Source organism: Leptosomus discolor, chromosome 7 (assembly GCF_034619465.1).
Source record: "Leptosomus discolor isolate bLepDis1 chromosome 7, bLepDis1.hap2, whole genome shotgun sequence".
Taxonomy (NCBI): Eukaryota; Metazoa; Chordata; class Aves; order Leptosomiformes; family Leptosomidae; genus Leptosomus; species Leptosomus discolor.
Window position 1 is genome coordinate 495,154 of NC_141397.1, and position 20,009 is coordinate 515,162.

General features: G+C 46.7%; 1 protein-coding gene across 1 annotated transcript in view; it reads right to left on the reverse strand.

Annotated features, from left to right (window-relative positions):
* Positions 1-308: 308 nt before the first annotated feature.
* The window catches only part of CALCR (calcitonin receptor), a 57,932-nt gene continuing 38,231 nt past the window's right edge, over positions 309-20,009 (reverse strand). The window contains exons 7-12 of the mRNA XM_086468196.1: positions 18,917-19,070; positions 14,091-14,151; positions 13,934-14,000; positions 11,221-11,439; positions 7,591-7,632; positions 309-530 (exon numbers count right to left, since the gene is read on the reverse strand). Coding sequence (XP_086324322.1) covers positions 309-530; positions 7,591-7,632; positions 11,221-11,439; positions 13,934-14,000; positions 14,091-14,151; positions 18,917-19,070 — 765 coding nt within the window. The remainder of the gene's footprint in view (positions 531-7,590; positions 7,633-11,220; positions 11,440-13,933; positions 14,001-14,090; positions 14,152-18,916; positions 19,071-20,009) is intronic.

Consider the following 20,009-nt stretch of genomic DNA (forward strand, 5'->3'; position numbering starts at 1 on the left):
CACTGTCACTGCTCTCGGATGGTCGCTTCGCACAGCGGGTATCAGGGGATGTGGAGACAACACGGCCTGGTGGGCAGGTCCATGTCCACTCCCTGCTGCAGCGCACAGCAAGAGATGCTGTTCCCAGGGCTGCGTCAGACTCCCCCTACGCCATCGCTTTCAGAGGCTGACGTGTTTGGACAGGACGTGTCCTTTCACCTGGTCGTGCCCTCTCCCACAGCAGCTTGGACTTCCACACTCCCACCCTTCTCCCCACGCTGTTCACAAGCAGGATGAGAAATGATGCGTTTGCAACGGCTGGTGCTGAGCTAGGCAGATGTCTCTCCAGATTTTAATGCAACGAGTTCAGAGTCCTCCATGTATCTTCCATTTAACTGTTCGCTGTTGGAATCACGATGGTACAGGTAAACGGGGACCTCTGTGATCGACGTTGCAGTGTAGGAGGTAGATCGCGTGGAACAGTGCTCGCGGCGCCTTTGGCCCCACTGGGTTTTGTACTGTGTCCACTGCCTCTTCACAGCTCCTTGTACCTGTTAAAGAAACACACAGTTAGGGAGAGGCATTGTCTAAACTCCTGCGGTTGTAGACATTTTAAAATATGCTGCAGGAAACAGAAGAGAAAAAGAAAAGAGAAAGAGATAAAGAGATAAAGAGACAAAGAGAAAGAAAAAGAGAAAAAGAAAAAGAAAAAGAAAGTGAAAAAGAAAAAGAAAAAGAAAAAGAAAAAGAAAAAGAAAAAGAAAAAGAAAAAGAAAAAGAAAAAGAAAAAGAAAAAGAAAAAAAGAAAGGGAAAAAGAAAAAGAAAAAGAAAAAGAAAAAGAAAAAGAAAAAGAAAAAGAAAAAGAAAAAGAAAAAGAAAAAGAAAAAGAAAAAGAAAAAGAAAAAGAAAAAGAAAAAAAAGAAAGGGAAAAAGAAAAAGAAAAAAAGATAAAAGAAAAAGAAAAATATAAAAGAAAAAGAAAAAGAAAAAGAAAAAGAAAAAGAAAAAGAAAAAGAAAAAGAAAAAGAAAAAGAAAAAGAAAAAAAAGAAAGGGAAAAAGAAAAAGAAAAAAAGATAAAAGAAAAAGAAAAATATAAAAGAAAAAGAAAAAGAAAAAGAAAAAGAAAAAGAAAAAGAAAAAGAAAAAGAAAAAGAAAAAGAAAAAGAAAAAAAAGAAAGGGAAAAAGAAAAAGAAAAAAAGATAAAAGAAAAAGAAAAATATAAAAGAAAAAGAAAAAGATAAAAGAAAAAGAAAAAAATAAAAGAAAAACCAAAAGAAAATAAAAAGAAAAAGGAACAAGAAAAAGAAAAAGGGGAAAAGGAAAAGAAAGGAAAAGGAAAAGCAAAAGGAAAAGGGAAAGGAAAAGGAAAAAGAAAAGAGCTCCAGGCGTAAGCGCACCAGGTTCATCCCACCTCTCTCCTCCCTCTGCTCCCAGCCCCACCAGCAGCAGAGCTCGGCTCCCGCTGGAGCTCCCTCCCGGCCCGCCCAGCTGCTGCCGGTGAGGAGCGGGCACAGGCGCCTGCTCCCGTCAGGGGTGAGCGTGGCACGGCGTGGCACGGCGTGGCATGGTGTGGCATGGCGTGGCGCGGGCCCACGGGAGGCTGCTCCAGCAGAAGAGGCAGGCGGGACGGGGATCAGAGCCCACCGATGCTGCCGCTGGACCCTCGCCCCTGGCACGGCTAACACTGGGTGATCCCTGAAGAAACTCAACCTTCAGTAAAACCGGCCACAAATGGCAAAGCACAAGTACCCTTCAAGAGCTGGTTTTGTAGAGAGGAATTGCTGGAGCATCAGCACAGCTCATCAGAGGCTTTGTTCTGGTAACTTAAGAACCGGTTCTGTGCTGGCAAAAACCCAGCACTGGTCACAGCCCTCTGCGTAGCAGAGAGTTTCAGCCTTTGGACATCCATCTTCTAGGAATAAAATACTTTACTTGACATTTACATTAAGAGTGATGTTGTATACGGCACGAGGATATGACTTAAGCTATCGAGTCCTGCCAGGAAGCGCTGAGACGTGAGCGGGGAGTGGGCAAACCCTGGCTCTGCTCGTTTAGATCAGCGATTCCAGCCAGCAATATCTGAGGACAGGAGCAGTTTGCCGTAACAATCTGCTGTGAACACCCCCCCAGAGGAAGGCAGGCGCAGGCGAGGCACCGTGGTGACAGCAGTGTCCCAGAGCTGCTGTGCTCCTCCTGAGGTGGACGCTGCAGGTCGGTTTTGATCAGGCAGCAGCCTGCAGTCACTCTCTAGCTCTCTGCAGAACAGCATCTTTGATTCTTGTAGACGAATCTGAATGACTTTCACATTTACCAAGTCTCCACAATTCTCATCCCTCTATTGATATGTACATAGTAAAATGTCACCTACCCACCACCCACAGCTGCCTGCAAGAAAGCTGCTTCATGTCACGCAAGGACAAGGCTTCCTAAGGAACTGCTGTGAATCTGAGATGCTTACTGAGTGTACAGCGGGACTATGCAGCATGCCAAGAATGGATAGTTCAACTGATTTGGCTTTTTATTTTTAATCCAAGATGCAAGCCAAGGTATGAGGACTGATGCCATAAATCCTTCCTCATGCAAGCACTTGCACTGACTTTGGTACGACCGCTTTCTTGAGTAAACAAACACTTGCTGGACTAGTCCTTTAAAACTAACTGAAAACGATATCCATGCCCAGTTTCTAGTACTAGCTCTTTTTTTGCTACTGTTTAGCTCAAGACAAAGTAGTTAAGAGCTCTTTTCATTTGGAAATAGTTAAGAGCTCCTGTGGAGGTGATGAGCTCCTGCTGAGCTCTCAAACTGCTCTTGGCTGAACTGGAGTCTAACAAGACACCAGGACAACCACAGGTCTGGGGGTGATAACATGGTTAACCAAAGGGGAAGAACAATGTCACTAAGTCTAGTCATTTAGATTAGATACAAGGAAGAAGTTCTTCACCCTGAGGGTGGTGAGACACTGGAACAGGTTGCCCCAGGAAGCTGTGGATGCTCCATCCGTGGCAGTGCTGAAGACCAGGTTGGATGGAGCCTTGGGCAACCAGGTCTGGTGGGAGGTGTCCCTGCCGTGGTAGGGGGTTGGAACTAGAGGGTCTTTGAGGTCCCTTCCACCCCATTCTGTGATTCCATGAGTCTTACAAAGCCTGCTGTGAGGAGCTTGTAGTTTTCTTCTCAGAAGGGACTGACACTGAAATTTATGGCCAGGGAGAGAACAGGCACATCCCTTCCAGTACAGCCCATGATCAGAAGTGCCACTCTACAGGTTTAAAAGGCTCCATGGAGCAGAGCACAAGGTCAAAGCAGCTGTGTTTTTATTCTCTGAACTGCTGGCCTGTACAAGAATCCAGCCACAAATGGAGAATGGATAGCACAAGCTGCTGCACTTGAGTAAAACAACGTGTTAATCTAGACTTCTGCCATGATTCCAAGGATCTCAGATGATCGTTACTCAGTGCCAACTAAAACTGTTCAGACATGGATTTTAAAGGTGTAAGCAGCATTACTGAAAATCACACGCACAGCCACGACGTATGAACAACCACGGAGGCTCCTGGGGACCAGGAGGGGCAAGCGATGCCTGCCATGCTTTCTGCTGTGACAGGAGATGGAAGAAAGTAAAGTCTAAAGAAATCAAGAGCCTGAGTTTATTCACTCTGCTCTTCAGGTCTTTAAAGATTTCTCTGTTCTCCGTTAGCCTTTCATGCCTCTTTGGCACACAAGATACACGGCTGGTTTTTTTTCCAAACAGACTTTCCATTCTGTTGGCCAGCCTTGCAGTCTAGAAGCAATCTCAGGCCTGGAAATTTGGTCTGGTGAGCCGACTATTGCAGAGACCTTGTATCATCTGTACAACACTGTTTTTGTTGGACGGAGAAACTACAGCGCTGCTGGACACTGTGATTTTATATGAAAATGCACAAGAAGATCTGTCATTTTAGAAGTCCAAAACAAATCCGTTGTTTATGTGTTCATCACCAGTCCAGCTTCTTATCACTATGTTTACATTTCTTTCTACAGTTGGGCTCACGGTACTGAAGCGAGGTTGGTGAGGCGGTAGGCGACGAACGCAATATAAACTGCTGTCAGGTGGTACTGAGTTTAGCATTGTTTGTCCTGGCTAAACTTCATGTATTTCAGCCTTGAAGTTCAATGTTCCGGTAGGAAAAAGTAAATCCCATTGTATCCAGGCTCCTGTGGTACTAAAATTAATCTCCTTTCCCCACACTGAATTTTCTCATAAGAAACAATTTTGAGCTCTACGACAGCAGATGTATACAGCAGCCTGGAAACGATCGCCTACCACGACTGAAGAGCAGACTGTGGCTTTGGTCTGTGTCCTGCTGCAAGGGCACAGCAAGGCTGGGGGAAGTTACCTCTGCTTAGCTCTCCCGGGCAGCCAACCTCACACCAGTGCTCCCTTTGGAAGGACCTAGTACCATCTTGGTCTGTAGCTGCTCCTCGCTAGGTTTTGAGCCTTATACATCAACACCTTGTGTAACCGTAGGAACAAATGGGACTCGGAGGAAAGGGGTCATAACCCTTCCACCTTGTCCTCTGGCACAGCCCAGCCCAGCTACTCTAGTACATAAACTTGCCTGATGTTTACTGGTAATATGCTGATGCAAGTAGCACCAAACCATCTCGAGTCCGTATTAGAGAGGTGCCATCTTTGACTCCCTGCCCACCTCAGTGGGAAACTCTAAAAAATGCTTCCCTTACTGTCTAGTAAATAAAATTTCCTATAAGAAAATAATGAGAGAGTTTTTGCAGCATCCCTGCCATTGACATGTTAGTCTGCAAGTCTGAAGCAGATATAACAATTCTGAAAATGGGTGTAATGGTGAAAAGTCCCCACAAAAATCACTCCCAACATGTCTGGGAAACCCGAATCCCCACGGCTGTTTGTTCTTACTGCCTGACACTGAGGAGCATTTCTGATCAGCCACTCCACCAAGGGCTGCAGTACATTAATCCCTAGGCAGTCTGGCACTACCAGGAGGTCGTTACTCCATCCATGCGATTACTTATGGGAGCAACAGAGTACAAACCTGGAAGCCACATTCCAGTATCAGATTAATGTTTATCTCCTTGTGGGCACCACCTTTCCAGATGGGTCCCCTCAGAGATGGCTCGCTGGCCACTCAAGAACCAAAAGCGGGTATCCAGACAAGAGCCTTTTGCAAGGAAGAGGTCTTTCTCCTGCGGGCTGCCAGATGCGTCAAAAGGCTTTCTCAGGCAGCTAGGGGCTCGGTGACTATTGCTGTTACTCACGATTTGGACCTACACTGTGCATCTTCAGTCCCACGTAAGGAACGCCTGGCTGCCACTGCTGCTGCCTAACATCAGCTCAGTCGATGCAGAACTCCACAAAGCCCAGCGTGTCCCTGAGGTTGGACGTCTGAATATCATGTATGAATATGGTGTATTTTCTTAATCCAAAGATATTTATTCTGAATTCTAAATTCAGTGTAATACAATACTTAATGAACAAAAAAAGAGCTGTGTATTTATTTTAGACTCATTTTCATTCCTAGAACGTGGCTTTCAGTCTGCCTTGCACAATACAGGTTAGTTCATATGACAGGTAAACTCATTCACACCCCGCAATCTAGTTTTGAATTAAATGATACATACGGTCTGCCACGATGTTGGCAAGCAGATGCTCCAGATATAGTCACTGCTGAAAATTGTATTCCTGGAGTTGTAAAGGTGGATATGCTTTTCTGACACTGCGGCATTGCCAAAAATACTTTGGAATCAGGGCTATCTGATGAAACATCTAAGAAACAAACAGCCTCTAAGCTACTTGACGTTTTCAGTGCATTTTCTTGCTGCCTTTCCTCCTTCTTAGCATTGCTACAGCCTTTAATCTAGGCACAAATCCGTATGTTCTCATTAGAGTTGGAGAATTACAGAGTAATTGACCTTTCACACTAAAGCTATAAAACATTAAGCAAATATGTTTTGCACAATCTAATCTGAAAAAAATGGAGCGTGACGCCGGGGAGAACGAAGAAGGCAATGTTCAAGGCCAGGACTCTGGGGTAACACATGGTCTGGGGGCAAGCAAGGACTCCCAGAGGATTGCTCGCACACCGCTATGCAGGCACGCCTGGGGAGAGGATGTTTGAGAAACTGCCTGGCTGGTCTCATCTTTCTCCACGCCAGGTCCTCCCTACCAGGGGGAATCAGAACTCTGTCTGTGTTTCCAGGGCATGGAGTTTGGACTGTTCCAGAAGGTGATGACAGTAAGGGAGAAGGACAAAGATGGCAGCAGCCTGCAGACGGAAACGTGATGGAAAAAGAGAGCTGCACATCTCTCCAGCTTTGCCTGACTGGGCCCATGAAACCAGGAGCTGTGGTGTGATCTTCACAGCTATCATTTCGTGTTAGGGTCTGGTGTCACCAGCTGCTCATGTTTTGCCACTCTGTGTCTCCTGAGAAGCCGCAATACAGAATTCCAGTGGGAGGCCTCTACTCTTCGGCACTGTGCATTTCTGTGTGCACTTCTGCAGGGCGGCAGCCAGAGGCAAATGTGCAGCGATGTCGGCAAGCAGTGGCAGAATTTAATACACTCTGCCATCCTGAAAGTTAGCAAAGCAGCCAGTAGCACTCCGTCAATAACATAACTTGCCTCAAGTCACGATTAAAACACCAGTGTGTGTGTCACTGCTTGGGAGTTGCTACTTTCGAATAACATACAGGGATAAACAGGAGCACTGATACCTCTCCAGGTTGACACATTGAGTGTCAGCATCACAAAGCTTGCTCTGTATCTAATTCATCTGCTCTGGCTTCAAAATTAACTTTTTAAAGGACTTCCTAGCTTTGCTAAGGTATATGGTGGTTTATTCGCTACAGTTGAATGCTCCTGATGTATCGAAAAAGCATTTTTCTGCTAACCATCTTTGGAAAATGGCTTACTGTAAGAATGGAAATAGCTCTTGACGTATTTAACCTGCTATTTTTTTTTGTAAAAAGAAAAAAGGCCGTGAAGTGGGCCTAAAACCAGCTGCAGGTACATGAAATACTGACCCAGCTGCAAGAGAAGGGGAGACATCTTTGCCTCGAGGGATTTTGTTTCTCAGTCGCTACGCGAGAAACACTGACCTTAGAAAGGCCAGCGCTAATCCTCCAAGGAGCGAGAGTGTCTGCGCTCCTCCAGGCTCCTCCGCTCCGGCAGTGCGGCCGGGGACGGCATCGGCCTCGGCTCTGGGGCGGGACGCGGCACACGGCTCTCCAGGACCGACTCCCGAGATCCCACTGCTCCTTACGGGGTGCTGGGCTGCCTCCCGCCCAGCCGGGGCAGCGGGCAGAGCCTTTTGCTCTTCACCCGGACCTCTGCCTCAGAACCGCAGGTGGCAGGGGAGAGGCCCGCGCCTGCGCCTCCTCCGGAGCCCCCCGCTCTGCAACGGCCACGCTCGGGGTCGTCCACGCAGACACGCTCTGCGCTGAGCTTTCAGCAACACGCTGCTGCTGGTGCACAGACAGCGAAGAGCCACCTGGTGTGGTTTCAGAGTTTTGGTGGAACACGCTTCATTTCGGCATTAATGAACCCGCGGTGACTTTTTCCAAGTTCTGTTCATCTGCCATATTTCTCACGCTTACCTCGCCATTGAAGAAGCAGAATATGGTTGCCACGAGTAAGCCCTAAGAGAAAGGAAAAGAAAAGAGCTTAGAAATCAGAATAGCTAATTTTTTGTGCGTTGTTCGGAAATTTGGACTCGATGGATACAAGATAAAAACATTAATCCACTGCCTCTGCATCACAGACACTTCACCCAACCTCCCCCTCTTTCACAGTGAGGTTGTTACACTGAGTCTTGTCTTTTCAACACGTTTTACCATTTTCTCCTATGTTACTAGCATTTATAGATCATCTGTGTTGGCTATGAAGTTATTTTTGTTCAAGAGGCCTAGAGAAGGAAAATTAAATGGTATGTAAGGTCGATAAGATACTTTGCTCACAGAGGATTACCCCACTGCCACTGACTTTGCTGAAGAGACGGCAGAGGGATTGCGTCCTACGCGCTGCCACTGGTTCGTCAGGGTGCAGTGCCCCAGTTAAACGTGTTGGCCAAGGAGAGTCCAGCTGCCCCAGGAAGGCTTTAAATTGAACCCCATGTCAGGATAAGTGAACTTGTATGTGAGGCACCACAATGGATGGGGGGGATGTGAAAAGAGGTACAAGTGGGGAGAAAAAAAAAACCACCAGAATAGGTGAGTTAGAAGGTAGAGGGGCAGAATAAAAGAGAGATTGCAGATCACAACTTGCTCCTAAATGGCTTAAAATTAATTTAATTCTTTTGTTCAGATAATATTTCACTGCTGCTATGGTATCGAACAGGGCCAAAGCAGGAACATGAGGTGAGACAGTGTGAAAAAGAGAGAAAATTCTTGCACGCGGGACCTGCCATTCAGAATCATGTAGTTACACTGGCCCATGTCCTGACTGCACTTGCGCTCACTAAAACAGCATTACACAGCATCACTGGGAGCCAAATGCCTTCATTAGAAATTATTTAAAGCAGTTGTTATAAACTAAACGTATGGCAGCTCGTGAAATTGAGGAAAAACTGCAATACCATAGCTTGTGTTCCCAAGGGCTGCACTGAAGAGCTTTACAGCTGTATCTTTCTTATAAACCCTCATTTAACTGATTACCAGCTAAATTGCAGCTAACACTTTGTAAAATGTCTTGGACTCTCAAGTGTATATTTTGGACCACAAACGCAGGGTAAGCAATAACTGTTTTAACAAAATACTTATACATTAGAGATACACAGGCTGGTCTGAAGAGGTGATGACCACCTGAATTTTGGCAATTATTCTACCCCGATACATTTTATTTAATGCATAACTTGTAATTTGCCATGACTTCAAATATGAACACAGAAAAGCATGTGCGAGGAGGGGTAGACAAAAAAAAGCAGGACAATTCAAAAGTGACTTCGGCAGAGGAAACCCAGCACGTGACATCTCGATGTGCTGCTTTTCAACTGGGAAAACCATTCTCTGAAAGAAACAGCATTCTACCGTTTCTTGTGGGAACAAATTCTTTCTCATTCATCATCTTCAACCCTCTGATTTTTACAACAGACTGCAGTGCTTGTTTGCACCACTTCTGTGTACATGGATGATGTAACTAATACATCAAAGCACAGGGCTCACTTAAAGCACTGATGTGCTGTTGAAAAACTGTTCTAGAAAAAGGCTAAGAAATTGTCTAACCAGTGCAGAAATGGAGAATGTATTATATTTTCCACCAAAATAATTGCTATTTCACCCACGATGCCTGTTTGTATATGATTGACATGCCACGGGACGCAAAAACTAACAGACTGCTGCCAGTTTATGGAGTGGCAGGCTGCGCTGTGGGCGACGGGAGCGCAATCGCTAGCGGGGAAACGGAGCGGTTGCACAGCTAATACAGCACCTGCTAATGACGCCATCAGGCCTAGGAGAAAAAGAGCACCCGAGGAGTGACTGTAGAGCTGGCTGCCTTAAAGATGCATACTAGGAGTGCTTGGGAAAGGATTAAGAAGGTTTATTTCAGAACACCATTAAAAATCTGCTCTGAGTGGAAAAGGGAGCGTCGCCACCACATCCCCACTGCAGCCCGCAGGACAAGTGCCCGTCCTCCCGCCCGGCCGAGCTGTACGTGCCGGTGGGACGCACGTGGGGATGACACGGCAGAGGTGCCAAGAGCTCTTCTGTGACCCCTGCACTGCTGCCCCGGCTCCGGACAGCCCTCGGCGGGGAGTCGCCCCTCCGCATGCCCGGTGGCCTCCGGGCACAGCGGCAGTGGGGCACGGGCAGCCCCCACCTCGTGCCCACACCGGTGTCCCCAGCGCCACCCCCACTGCTGAAACGGAACAAAAGGTGTTGGTGGGGTCAATCGGGGCCAACAAGCCATGGAGGGACACCCGTGCCCGATGATGGGGACAGGGGCAGAAGGAACCCATCGGAGATGAAACTCTGCCTCCTTGGATCCCTCCCTCCCCTAATCCCACACATCGGTGCGTAACGACCGTAACTAGGATTGTTCAATGAAGACAATTAACATCCTTTTTGTAATTCTCACAGGATTTGAAAGATGTTTTAATTAAGAGTAAAACGATTATTGTAACTCTCTGCCTTATCCTAACTTGCTAAAACTGTAAGCAGCTTGTCACCAGAGAACTTGGTTGGAGATGTTCCTTTGTAGGCACTGAGATCAGGAAACGACAATACAGGCAACAACAGAAGAAACACTCACTCCATTTAAGCAGAACTGTAACACAAGACGGCACACACTGCAAAAGCAGACCCATAACATCAGTTATCCTACGCGTACAGCAGCGTGCATGTCCCTAGTTCTGAACGGGTAAGGGAGATAAACAGAAAATACAACCTAAGATGACAGGATGCACGGATTTTGGTAGCATTATTTATCACTTCATTTAAGGAAAAAGCACCACTGATTTTTCTTAAGCTGTTTTCTTACTACAACATTGAAATAATTTCTGCACTTAGCTCCTGTATGAAAGAAAACCAGAAGCGGGTCACTGCGCTCACCCCTCTTGACCACTTTTCACAAATGCCTTAGCAATCTGCCTTTCCGAGTCTATGTAGGACTGGATATATTACAGTCAGTAGAGCAGAGAACCAAGCATTTAAAGTCATTTAGATTTGTTTTGTTTTGTTTTTAAAAGCCAACAAACCAGACTTACTGAATGACGCTGTATTTTCAAAGCATTTATTAAATCAAAATGTCAGTCTTATATTTTAATTTAAACTGACTAATAATGGAATTTTAACTCCTAAATGAAGATCCATTGTCTCAGTCTTTTCTTCTGTGTCTTGGCATTCCCTCTGTACAATGGTTTCCATACATGGCTAATTTTAATATTGACCTCACAGCACCAGTTTCAGTCAATTTGAGCACTTCAACAGAAATCACGTTGGAATGTAAAAGCCCTCTGTGATCTCAGTTTTCTCTCCTTAGTTTAGAAGTAGTGCCATCTGATCATTTTTGCTACATTTTTGATCATTTCCCCTATCTTGTGGTTGGTCTTTATGCAGCAGTGCTACTCGTGCAAAGGCAGATAATCCAATAGTGTGAAAGTGGTTGGAAAAGAACTGCAAACCCAGGGTCATGCTCAGTTTCAGGGCAAAACAACCAGCAACAGCATCTTTGGCTAAATTAACTTCACAGCAAGCATCTCACCTAAGCAGAGCTGTCACGATATAACATACCTGGTAATGCATTAATATATGCATGATGTAATCATATATTTCTCCAGCGAGTCGGTTTTCTGGTCTCCAAGGAATAATAACAAACTGAATTCCTAGCAAGGGCACCAGGATTAAAGTGGCTCTGACGGCTTTCATATACATGTTGGACTCAGCACGGTGGGTATCTCTCAGCTTTGTCACCAAAACTCGAACAATGTTGAGCAAAAAGAAAAAATTGACCTGCAAAAGCAAAGCCACCATAGGTGAAAGCGTTCAGATTAAACAGACATTCACAATAAAACCACAGAGCACATACACGGCAGTAAAGCGTTAACTTTCTAGCTTTATCGTGGCTCATAGCAGGCCAGCTCCTTGGGAGCCAGGCCCCAGAAAGCACCTTGAATGACTGCAGAAAAGAGATGTGAAGCTGCTCTACACACTTCCCTTAGGAAGCCCGACGGATGTTTGGGCAGGCAGGGATCACATCTGGAAGCACTGGCTGTTTTGACACTGATGTGGGCAAATTCAGGATTTCCAGGGAACGATTCATCTCCTTTTTGTGTCTCAAGTTTACAGGGGACAGACGAACTGTCTCCTAGGAGAACCACGTCCGTGCCTGGAGGTCACCTAGGCGCCTCGCTTCCACCCGCACCGAGGATGTCCGCAGCCAGGCGAGACAAGCCCCAGCGTGTCCCCGGCCGTACGGGACCTCTGGGGCACACGGCTTCTCCGAGGAAGGTGCTCCAGCTTACATGGGCCAATACTGCAGGCTTGAGTACGAGCAGGGGGGCCAGGCTGCTCCTGGGAACACCCCGGGGTGCCCCGTGCCTCCCCCAGACGGCACGGACCCCGTGGTACACGACCCACGGGCAACGGTTAACACGCTTTTTACCCCGGCCCTTACAGCCAGCGATGCCAAGGAGCTCAGCATCTCATCTCCTTGGTCACTCCTGGAAATCTGGTCCAGCTGGGAGTGCTCAGCCCACGGAAAGCTGCCGTGAGCCTGGCTTCGCGGCCAGCTCCTGGTGCCGAGAGCCTGCGGAGGAACGGGGAGGGCCGGCCCAGGCCGACAATGACCCTGGGGACATCCCAGGTATCACAGACCTTCTCTCTCTCCAGGGCACCCAGATCACTCTTTTCCACTCTGCTACAGTAGTACCAGGCACCTACGCCTCAGAACTTCAGTAGACTTCTTTTTCAGATGATTTTTTAAAATAGGTATGTAAGTTGCATAGATAAGCACAATTTACATAGATATTTTAATAGCCCAAATTCCATAGATAGATGAGAAATTTCAGTTGAATCTTTCAGAACAATAAAAAATGAATCAGTAAGCTTTGGTAATACATTTCATCACTTCTCAACTACTGAGAGACCTTTCAGCTGTTTTACATTTGTGCTCTACTGGAAAAAATGAATAATAAATGACTTCTGAGGTCCCTTTCAGCATTAAATCTGAACCTTATTCTCCATCCTACTCTGACTTTACTCACTCTGCTTAACCTTCACTTTTGGAATTTCTGAAAGGAAATGTGAAAAGTGGAAAAAAGACTTTACAAAGGTAAAAATCCTCAGCTCTTCTGAGTCAGTCTGTCACTACGGGATTTTTGCAGCAAATCATGCAGGACATTCTGTAGACGTTCACAAGAAGAATAAAGCTGGAAATGGCATAAGCACAAGCCATAAATTGTAATGCCTTATTTTGAAAACACTTAAAGATTGCTCTTTTTCCATAAAAAACAGTCCCTCCTTTTCTCTTTGTGGCTACGATGTACAGACTTGGAGCACGGTGACAAGAACAAAGGCTGAATGGCCTCTCCTAGAAGTTAGTTGGCACCACACCAGCAGAAGCAATCAAGAACCAGTAAACCCACAACAGACGTGATTCTGCAGGAACAGCAGACTACCTGTACGGCAGGGAGGAACGGGCTTCTTCACACTGCTGATGTGCACGACTGCTTCTCAAGAAAGGGCAGAAAGATTTTCAGGATTTTCAGCTATTAGATGGAAAGCTGTCTCTCTATTCAAAGGCGTTCCCAGTATTCACTGCCCAACTGTTTGATCTCCGAGGTAATTACTGCAGGTACGTCCACGTGGATGTTCGCAAGCAAGAGGCAGCTCAAAAGCTGAAAGTGCATCTTGGGTGACACACTGGGGTGTGCTTGGGTCGAACAAAACCCTTTCTGCACCTTTCAGGAAGGTCAGGGCTACCGTGCCAAACGGCACCACACAAGGTGCTCTGCGTACGCTCACTGCCGAGCTACACTTTGGATCTGGTCCTCCTGCACAGACAGCCCAGTCCCGTCCCCTCCCTGCACTGGTTTAGCTCCCTACCTTTGGGCCATACCAGTTCAGTGACTGGTAAAACTCACGCCGAGCGACCAGCCTGCGCTCAGCTCACCCCAGCTAAGGCCCAGCTGAATGCCTCGCTGGCGTCACATAAAGGCACCACATCTGTCACAAACACGTGATGCTGGGAGAGCGCGACCGCCCCAGTTTTCAAAAGCGGTCAGTGATGCTGTTTGCCTCGAGATCTGATTCTTTACTGGGACGTCCCTTTACAGGACTTGTCTTTTGCAAAGTATTGAGAACCTGTCCTCGTAACACTGAATGCACAAAACCTCCAGATACTTCTTTGACCAAAATACTCAAAGTACAGAAACTTCTGTTCTGTGCAGGTTAGCAGCATTTTTAAAATAATTATTACAATGTTGATAGCAAGTAACGTCCTTACCAATAAAGCTGCCATTACGGGTCCATGAACAATATAGAGCAAGTGCGTGTCAACACTCATCCAGCAGCTGGGGGTGAAACACACCAAATTAACTCAAATAAAATGTAATACACAGTTAAATAATGCTAAGTTCCTTCAAGAAGGACATGTTACTCACTTGTCATTGAAGTATCTGGCTCTTGCAACAGCATGAATAGATGCCGGCACTAAAGGGAACGCTGAAACGATTGAAGTTATAGATCAGTCTTGGTACTTTTTTAGCTTGAATTTCATGCGTGTCACACCCTAGCAAGTCCCTCGTCCACCAAACACATGTATGTGAAACCACAGCTCTCAGGAAAGAACTGCCATCCCATCGCACCCAGGGCCCTGGCGTTACCTCGGTGGGGAGATGCAAAAGGGAACAAGGTTCCAGGCAGGCCCACAGGAGAAGCGGCGCCCACCGGCCGTGCTCTCCTGGGGCGTCAAAAGCTGCTGCCAGGCTCCCCCACACCACCGCGGCTTGTGCGGGCAAGGGTGCGGGCAGGCAGTGCAGGCAGGATGCCGGGACCGTTTGGTTCTCAGCGGCGTATTCCCTCGGAGAAACCAGGGACACTTGTTAAAAGCACAAAAATCACTGTTGAGCAGGAGAGAGGCACATTAACTCGCATGCCAGGTTACGGAGCACTAACAACAGAGCGAGGAGAAAATGTTTGGAGGTTTCTTCGGGGATGGGGCTTTGTGGTATCTCCTGCAGGTCCCCAGCCTCTGTGCAGCCACGTCCACCCTACACAGCTCTATCTCAGCAGGGAGTGGAGCTGTGGATACCACAAAGCCTCATCTCCTGACTTACCTGTGAAGCCTCAGGGGAGGCCACTGCTCCGACAGGGAGCAAATCCACACCTGGACACAGGCTTGGGAACACGCCACGCGTAACCAACTGGAAGCCTCAAATCCTTATTTCCAGCCTCACTTTAAGAGTGACAACCTGGTCCACTCCTGTCCACCTTCCTTCAGCTCACCTGTACGTCGTGTCCCTCTCCAACAGGCTGTAAGCCTGGAGCTGGGGAGTCTGCACTGCAACGCTGACCCCAGTTTGTACAGCCCTGCCCATACAGCCCGCAGGGCAGCGGGGAGACGGTCTGCTGCCTTGGCTGCCCTGTGCGGAGAGCTCTGTGGACACCTTTGGTGTTGCTGCTGCCTGTTCTCTATAAACCACGGATGTTTCTTCTGAGCTTTGGATATTCTATAACTAGAAACAGAAATGTGTGACAATGTCCTGCTGATACCGTGATTAGTGGCAGAGGGAAGAACGTGGCTCCTTGTTTCTTCGGGCATTAGTGATTTCACGAGCACTTTTAGAAGAGACAGAGAATCATTACCCAAATTCTGGGGAAGTCTCACCTCAGAGCACAGGCCAGCCAATGCTGGAGTGAGAATAAGGTCAAAAAAGTACGTAAATAGGACACTCTGATGTCTCCATGTATCTTTAAGCAACAGCTACTTACTCTACTGCCAAAAAAGGTTTTACTGCAGTTTACCTTGGGAGGCCAACGCAGCTGTTGGAGAACAAACAGGATTGCCTTCTCCTTTAAATATTGTTACAAAATGATTACTTGGCCTCTGGCTGCAGAATGCCTTTTTTGGGTGATGATGCACGGCAGAACAACAAAAACCTCAGAACGGAAAGAAAGGAGCTTCCAAATCCTTTTGATTTGGAAACGGATCAAGTCTGGGCCAGGTTTGTTGACAGACAGATCGAAGAGCAATTTTTAAGGGGCCTTTCTGTAATAGCAAAAATTCTTTATCTGAAAGCTCTGGCCTGGAGTATCACAGGTAGAGTGCTCCACATGATGCCAAGGTACCTTTTTTCTTCTGCTAAATGCATTAGCCTACAATATTTGGCTTAAACTCCCAAGCAAATCTTAAGAACGCGACGGAAAGTTTTCATTACTTAGTTCCAGGGCAAGAAGCTCGTGACTGTCTACGGCTCAAACCTCCAGCTGCCAGCTGGATGGGCTCTTCCAGGGCTCGATGGTGCTCTTCTCTTGTAAAGGGCCAAAAGGCAGATCATTGGTGAGACTTGGAGCACCGGGGTCTGCTGGCTCTTGGTGGTACAACATGTACCACTCCAGGGGTCCCACCAACCCGTGGTGAGCAGTGAGCAACGTAGAAAAGGTCCTACCTGGCCATCCCAGGAAAAGGTACAACATATCCCTTCAGGGCATGCCAGGTCCTTCATGGCACCGACTGGCAATTACGCTTAATTGTATTTCCAGTTGAATCTGGAAGGCACTCTGCTTCAGCGCTGCCCAAATAATTCCTTCCCTTCTCACTTTAATGTGGATGAAGCTGCCTGAAGCAGCCAGACTGTAGCTGGGAGCAACGTCTGATACTGGTTTCTTGCCCTGCATAAGGGTGATTTCCTGATCCAGTGAAACAACAGCAAACGAGAAATGACCCCCCAGCAGCAGCTCCCAGAGAAGTGGTCACCTGAAGGCATCAGCCCCGAAATACATCTGTCCACATCAGATCCTATTTGATCATCTCAAACCTTTTGTAGAAGAGTTTTATAGTTGCTCACATTCTTATTTTTCTTATAAAGCTCTTTTACAAATGTCATTAGTGATTGTTCCAAATAAAATAATCTAGATCTTCTTGCAGAGGGATGAGTTACAACAATGAATAACGAGTAACTTCATCTTGTGTGGTGCATACACCTTGACCTGTTGAATTGTAATTCAGAGCACAGCCTGCTCGGGCTGCTCTGCACTGCCCTTTGGAGAAAGGTATCTCTCTCCACCGATTAACATGGCTGGATGTTTAAAGTTAGACTGTGTGACTACTGCTTCTGGAATCAGTGGAATTACACTGATTATGCAAACTGAAGGGGTGGCCAGACAGTCCTAATTACATCATTTTGCTATTAATGATTTCTGCCCTAGTTAGGAGGTGCTAATGATTGCCTTTTTTGTGGAAGTACTCATCTAGTTCCATCAAAAACGCTGCAGACTTCACAGTCAAGAGTTGTGTCCATTTTCAAGATACCATCGCCCTGTTACCACACCCAGCACCCTATTTATTTTTTGGGCAGCGCTGCAGATCCTGACGAGTATCTCCTCAGATAACTTCACTGATTACCCCCCCTGATGCCAGTGCCATTCTCAGCAGTATTACAGCTAGCTCGAAAGCTTTCACCGCAGGCTGCCTGTCCCAGTCACATTACATTGCACTGACTAAATTTACTGTCACCTGAAAAAAATATGTTTATGACCATTTTCCTCTTGCATAATTGGATATGGAATTACACTATTCGGGGAGGGCTTATGCTGCAAGACATGAAAACGGAAAAAGTTGTATGTGGAAGGAAACGCTTATAATGACCCTTCACACTGGGCGGCCATTTCAAGAGCAGAGCCCTACCAGACTTGGCATATTCAAATATTCTGAACTATGGACACTTTGCGACAGCACGGCTGCTTGCTCCAGGAGGGCTTAGCTGTTTGGACTGACAAAGCCCAGAAACCTTGACTCAATTTAGGGTTCTTCGGGAAGGTTGTCTTCATTTAAGAGCTGATGATATTCCACGTACTTTTAATTCCCAGAGCATGACAGGTCCCTCTCTTTTCAGAAAAGATGCCATTCTCATAAGAAACATAAGGAAGCTACCAGGCTCTGAAATGAAAATTCAAACAGGGGAAGAACAACTTTCCACTTGGCTGTTACTGCCTGTTTAGGACCTGGTACTGGATGCCTAACTAGTGGCTGAAATCAGAGTTTTAAAGTTCTTCAGAACATTTAGAACTGGGTCATTTTTCTCTAATTAATTCCTGATTTTTCTCTGTTTAAGCAGTAGGGCTGTTTTTTATTTTCCTGCTGTAAATGAAATAATGTTGAACAAGGATAAGATCTCCAAAGAGGATAGCAACTACGGAGTAAATGCGATCTGCTTCAGACTGGGATTGCAAGAGATGAATACAAGTGAACCATCATTCGCTGCTTATCTGCACCAGTGGTTTCAAGATACAAGGACTGGCTCACCAGAAACTGGAATGAGGCCAGAGACTCATGGTTTCCAAACTGGGAAGAACTTCTTGATAATGATTTGCTGTCAACGCTGATGTAGACTGGATTCACAGCAGTGATTTAAATCTAAAAGCGACTGCACTCCACTGTAATATACTGGTTGTATCTATATGGCCTTTTATTGGAGCAGACAGTCCAAAGGATAAATACCTGCTGTTGCATTAAAAGGCAAGGGATCCCTTAGGGAGAACAGATGAGACCTGCGTATTTGGAGGTGAAGGACCAGACCTAGCCATGGTTCCTTGGGCAATATGCATGCAGCTACATACAGTTTGCATCCATAGCACACGGGTTTGTAACCTCTCTTGTGTTTCTCTGACATGCTTTAGAGATCACCGCTGCTGGACAAAATCTGCCCTGACAGCAGAGTCATTATCTACTCCTCTGTAGGTAAAACTGAATCTTCTCCGTTAAAACGACCTCTGCCAAAATACATCTGATTCTGGATTCACTACCTCCAGAGAAATTCTGGTTCCTCTTTCCGCATGCTAGGCTTTTTCACTTCAGGAGACACAGATACTGATTTTTCCTCTTCTCCATTCCAGAAAAAATAAACTTTTATACATAGTGTCACAGATTCATATTTTTGCATATGAAGTGGCAGAAACATACAACTTTTGTTCAGAGAAGAGATATGTTTGGATAAAAACCTATTTCTCTCCCAAAGCTTTGCTTAACAAAACTTAGGCATTTCTTTCAGCAAATCCCAAGCTGCAGCAAGTAACAGATACTGGCTGCTGATGATTTCTGTGAGTCTCTAGGCCCATCCAAACAAATGCTCTCAAATTGAGGACCCAAGATCTCAAGCTTAAGCTATGATCTAGTGGTACAAGTATAACAACTCAGGTGTCTAAGTGCTAGGAGAACACAAACATCTGAAAGAACCGTCCATCTTACTACAAATTACAACATACGTACCCCAGCCCAAGAGATAGTACCAGTGCAAACGCTGCTCCTCAGCAAACACCGCCACCACAATCAACGTGTGAAGATAAATGCCTTCGCAGAGCATCCAGAAGTAGTTGCAGCCCAACATGTACTGATGAAAGAACTGCAGCACCTTGCAGCTCACCTGTTAGGCAAACGAGATAATGTCACACAGCTGACCAGCATTTTCCATTTAAGCAGGCAAAGACAAACGCTACTGCTAGGCTACAAGAAAGCAAAGTGGAACAAAAATCCCCAGCTCTTGCTGGGTTTGTTCGGCACTGATCAGTAACAGGGATTTTAAACTTTTATAAATGAGATGAAGGGAACAAACGGCCCTCACAAAATAGAAAAAATGTGTAACAGCGCTCCAAAAAGTACCACATAACGAAAAAATCCCCTCAAAAGTCAGTAATCTGGTGTCTTTCAGAACTGAAACAAGCAACTTGCTCTAGATGTACAAGAAAGGCTGTGAAGAAGACAGTACCTCAGAGCTCCAGCCTGGGTGATTTCTTTCACTTTTGATCAAACTTTTGTAAGGTTTGTTCATCTCTCCCTGAGCCAGAGTCACGTACTCTTTAACCTGCAGCCAGCTCTGAACCCACTCCTCCGGGAAGGGCGGGTGCTGCTGGCAGTGGCGATTTTTTTGGTAGGGTACGAGGGCTACTGGGTTCGCCTCTTTGCGAGAAGACAGCTTTTCTTTCTTTTGTCCAAGTAACCCAGCGACACACGGAGCGGAACGGCGCCGGCGAGGCCGGGCAGCGGCTCCCGCCTGCAGTTCCGATGAGGCGGCAGACACAGGCCTCGACGAGCGGCGGCGGGACGCTGGGAAGCAGCGGGCAGACGGTGGAGGGAAGGGCGCCGTGCCCACTGCACAGCGCCAGCTGGGGAGGGACAAAGCTGCTCCTCCGCTGAGAGGATCCCACGTCCACCCGCCCCCTCGGAGAGGACAAGGAGGTCCTCCCATGGGCTTCCATGCCACTGGCACCCACGAGGGCCAGGAGGAGCGGGAGGCTGTAGCTGTGCCGACAGAAACCCACCGCTCCAGGGGAGCACCACGTGCTACTGGGGAGTCCGAGGGCAC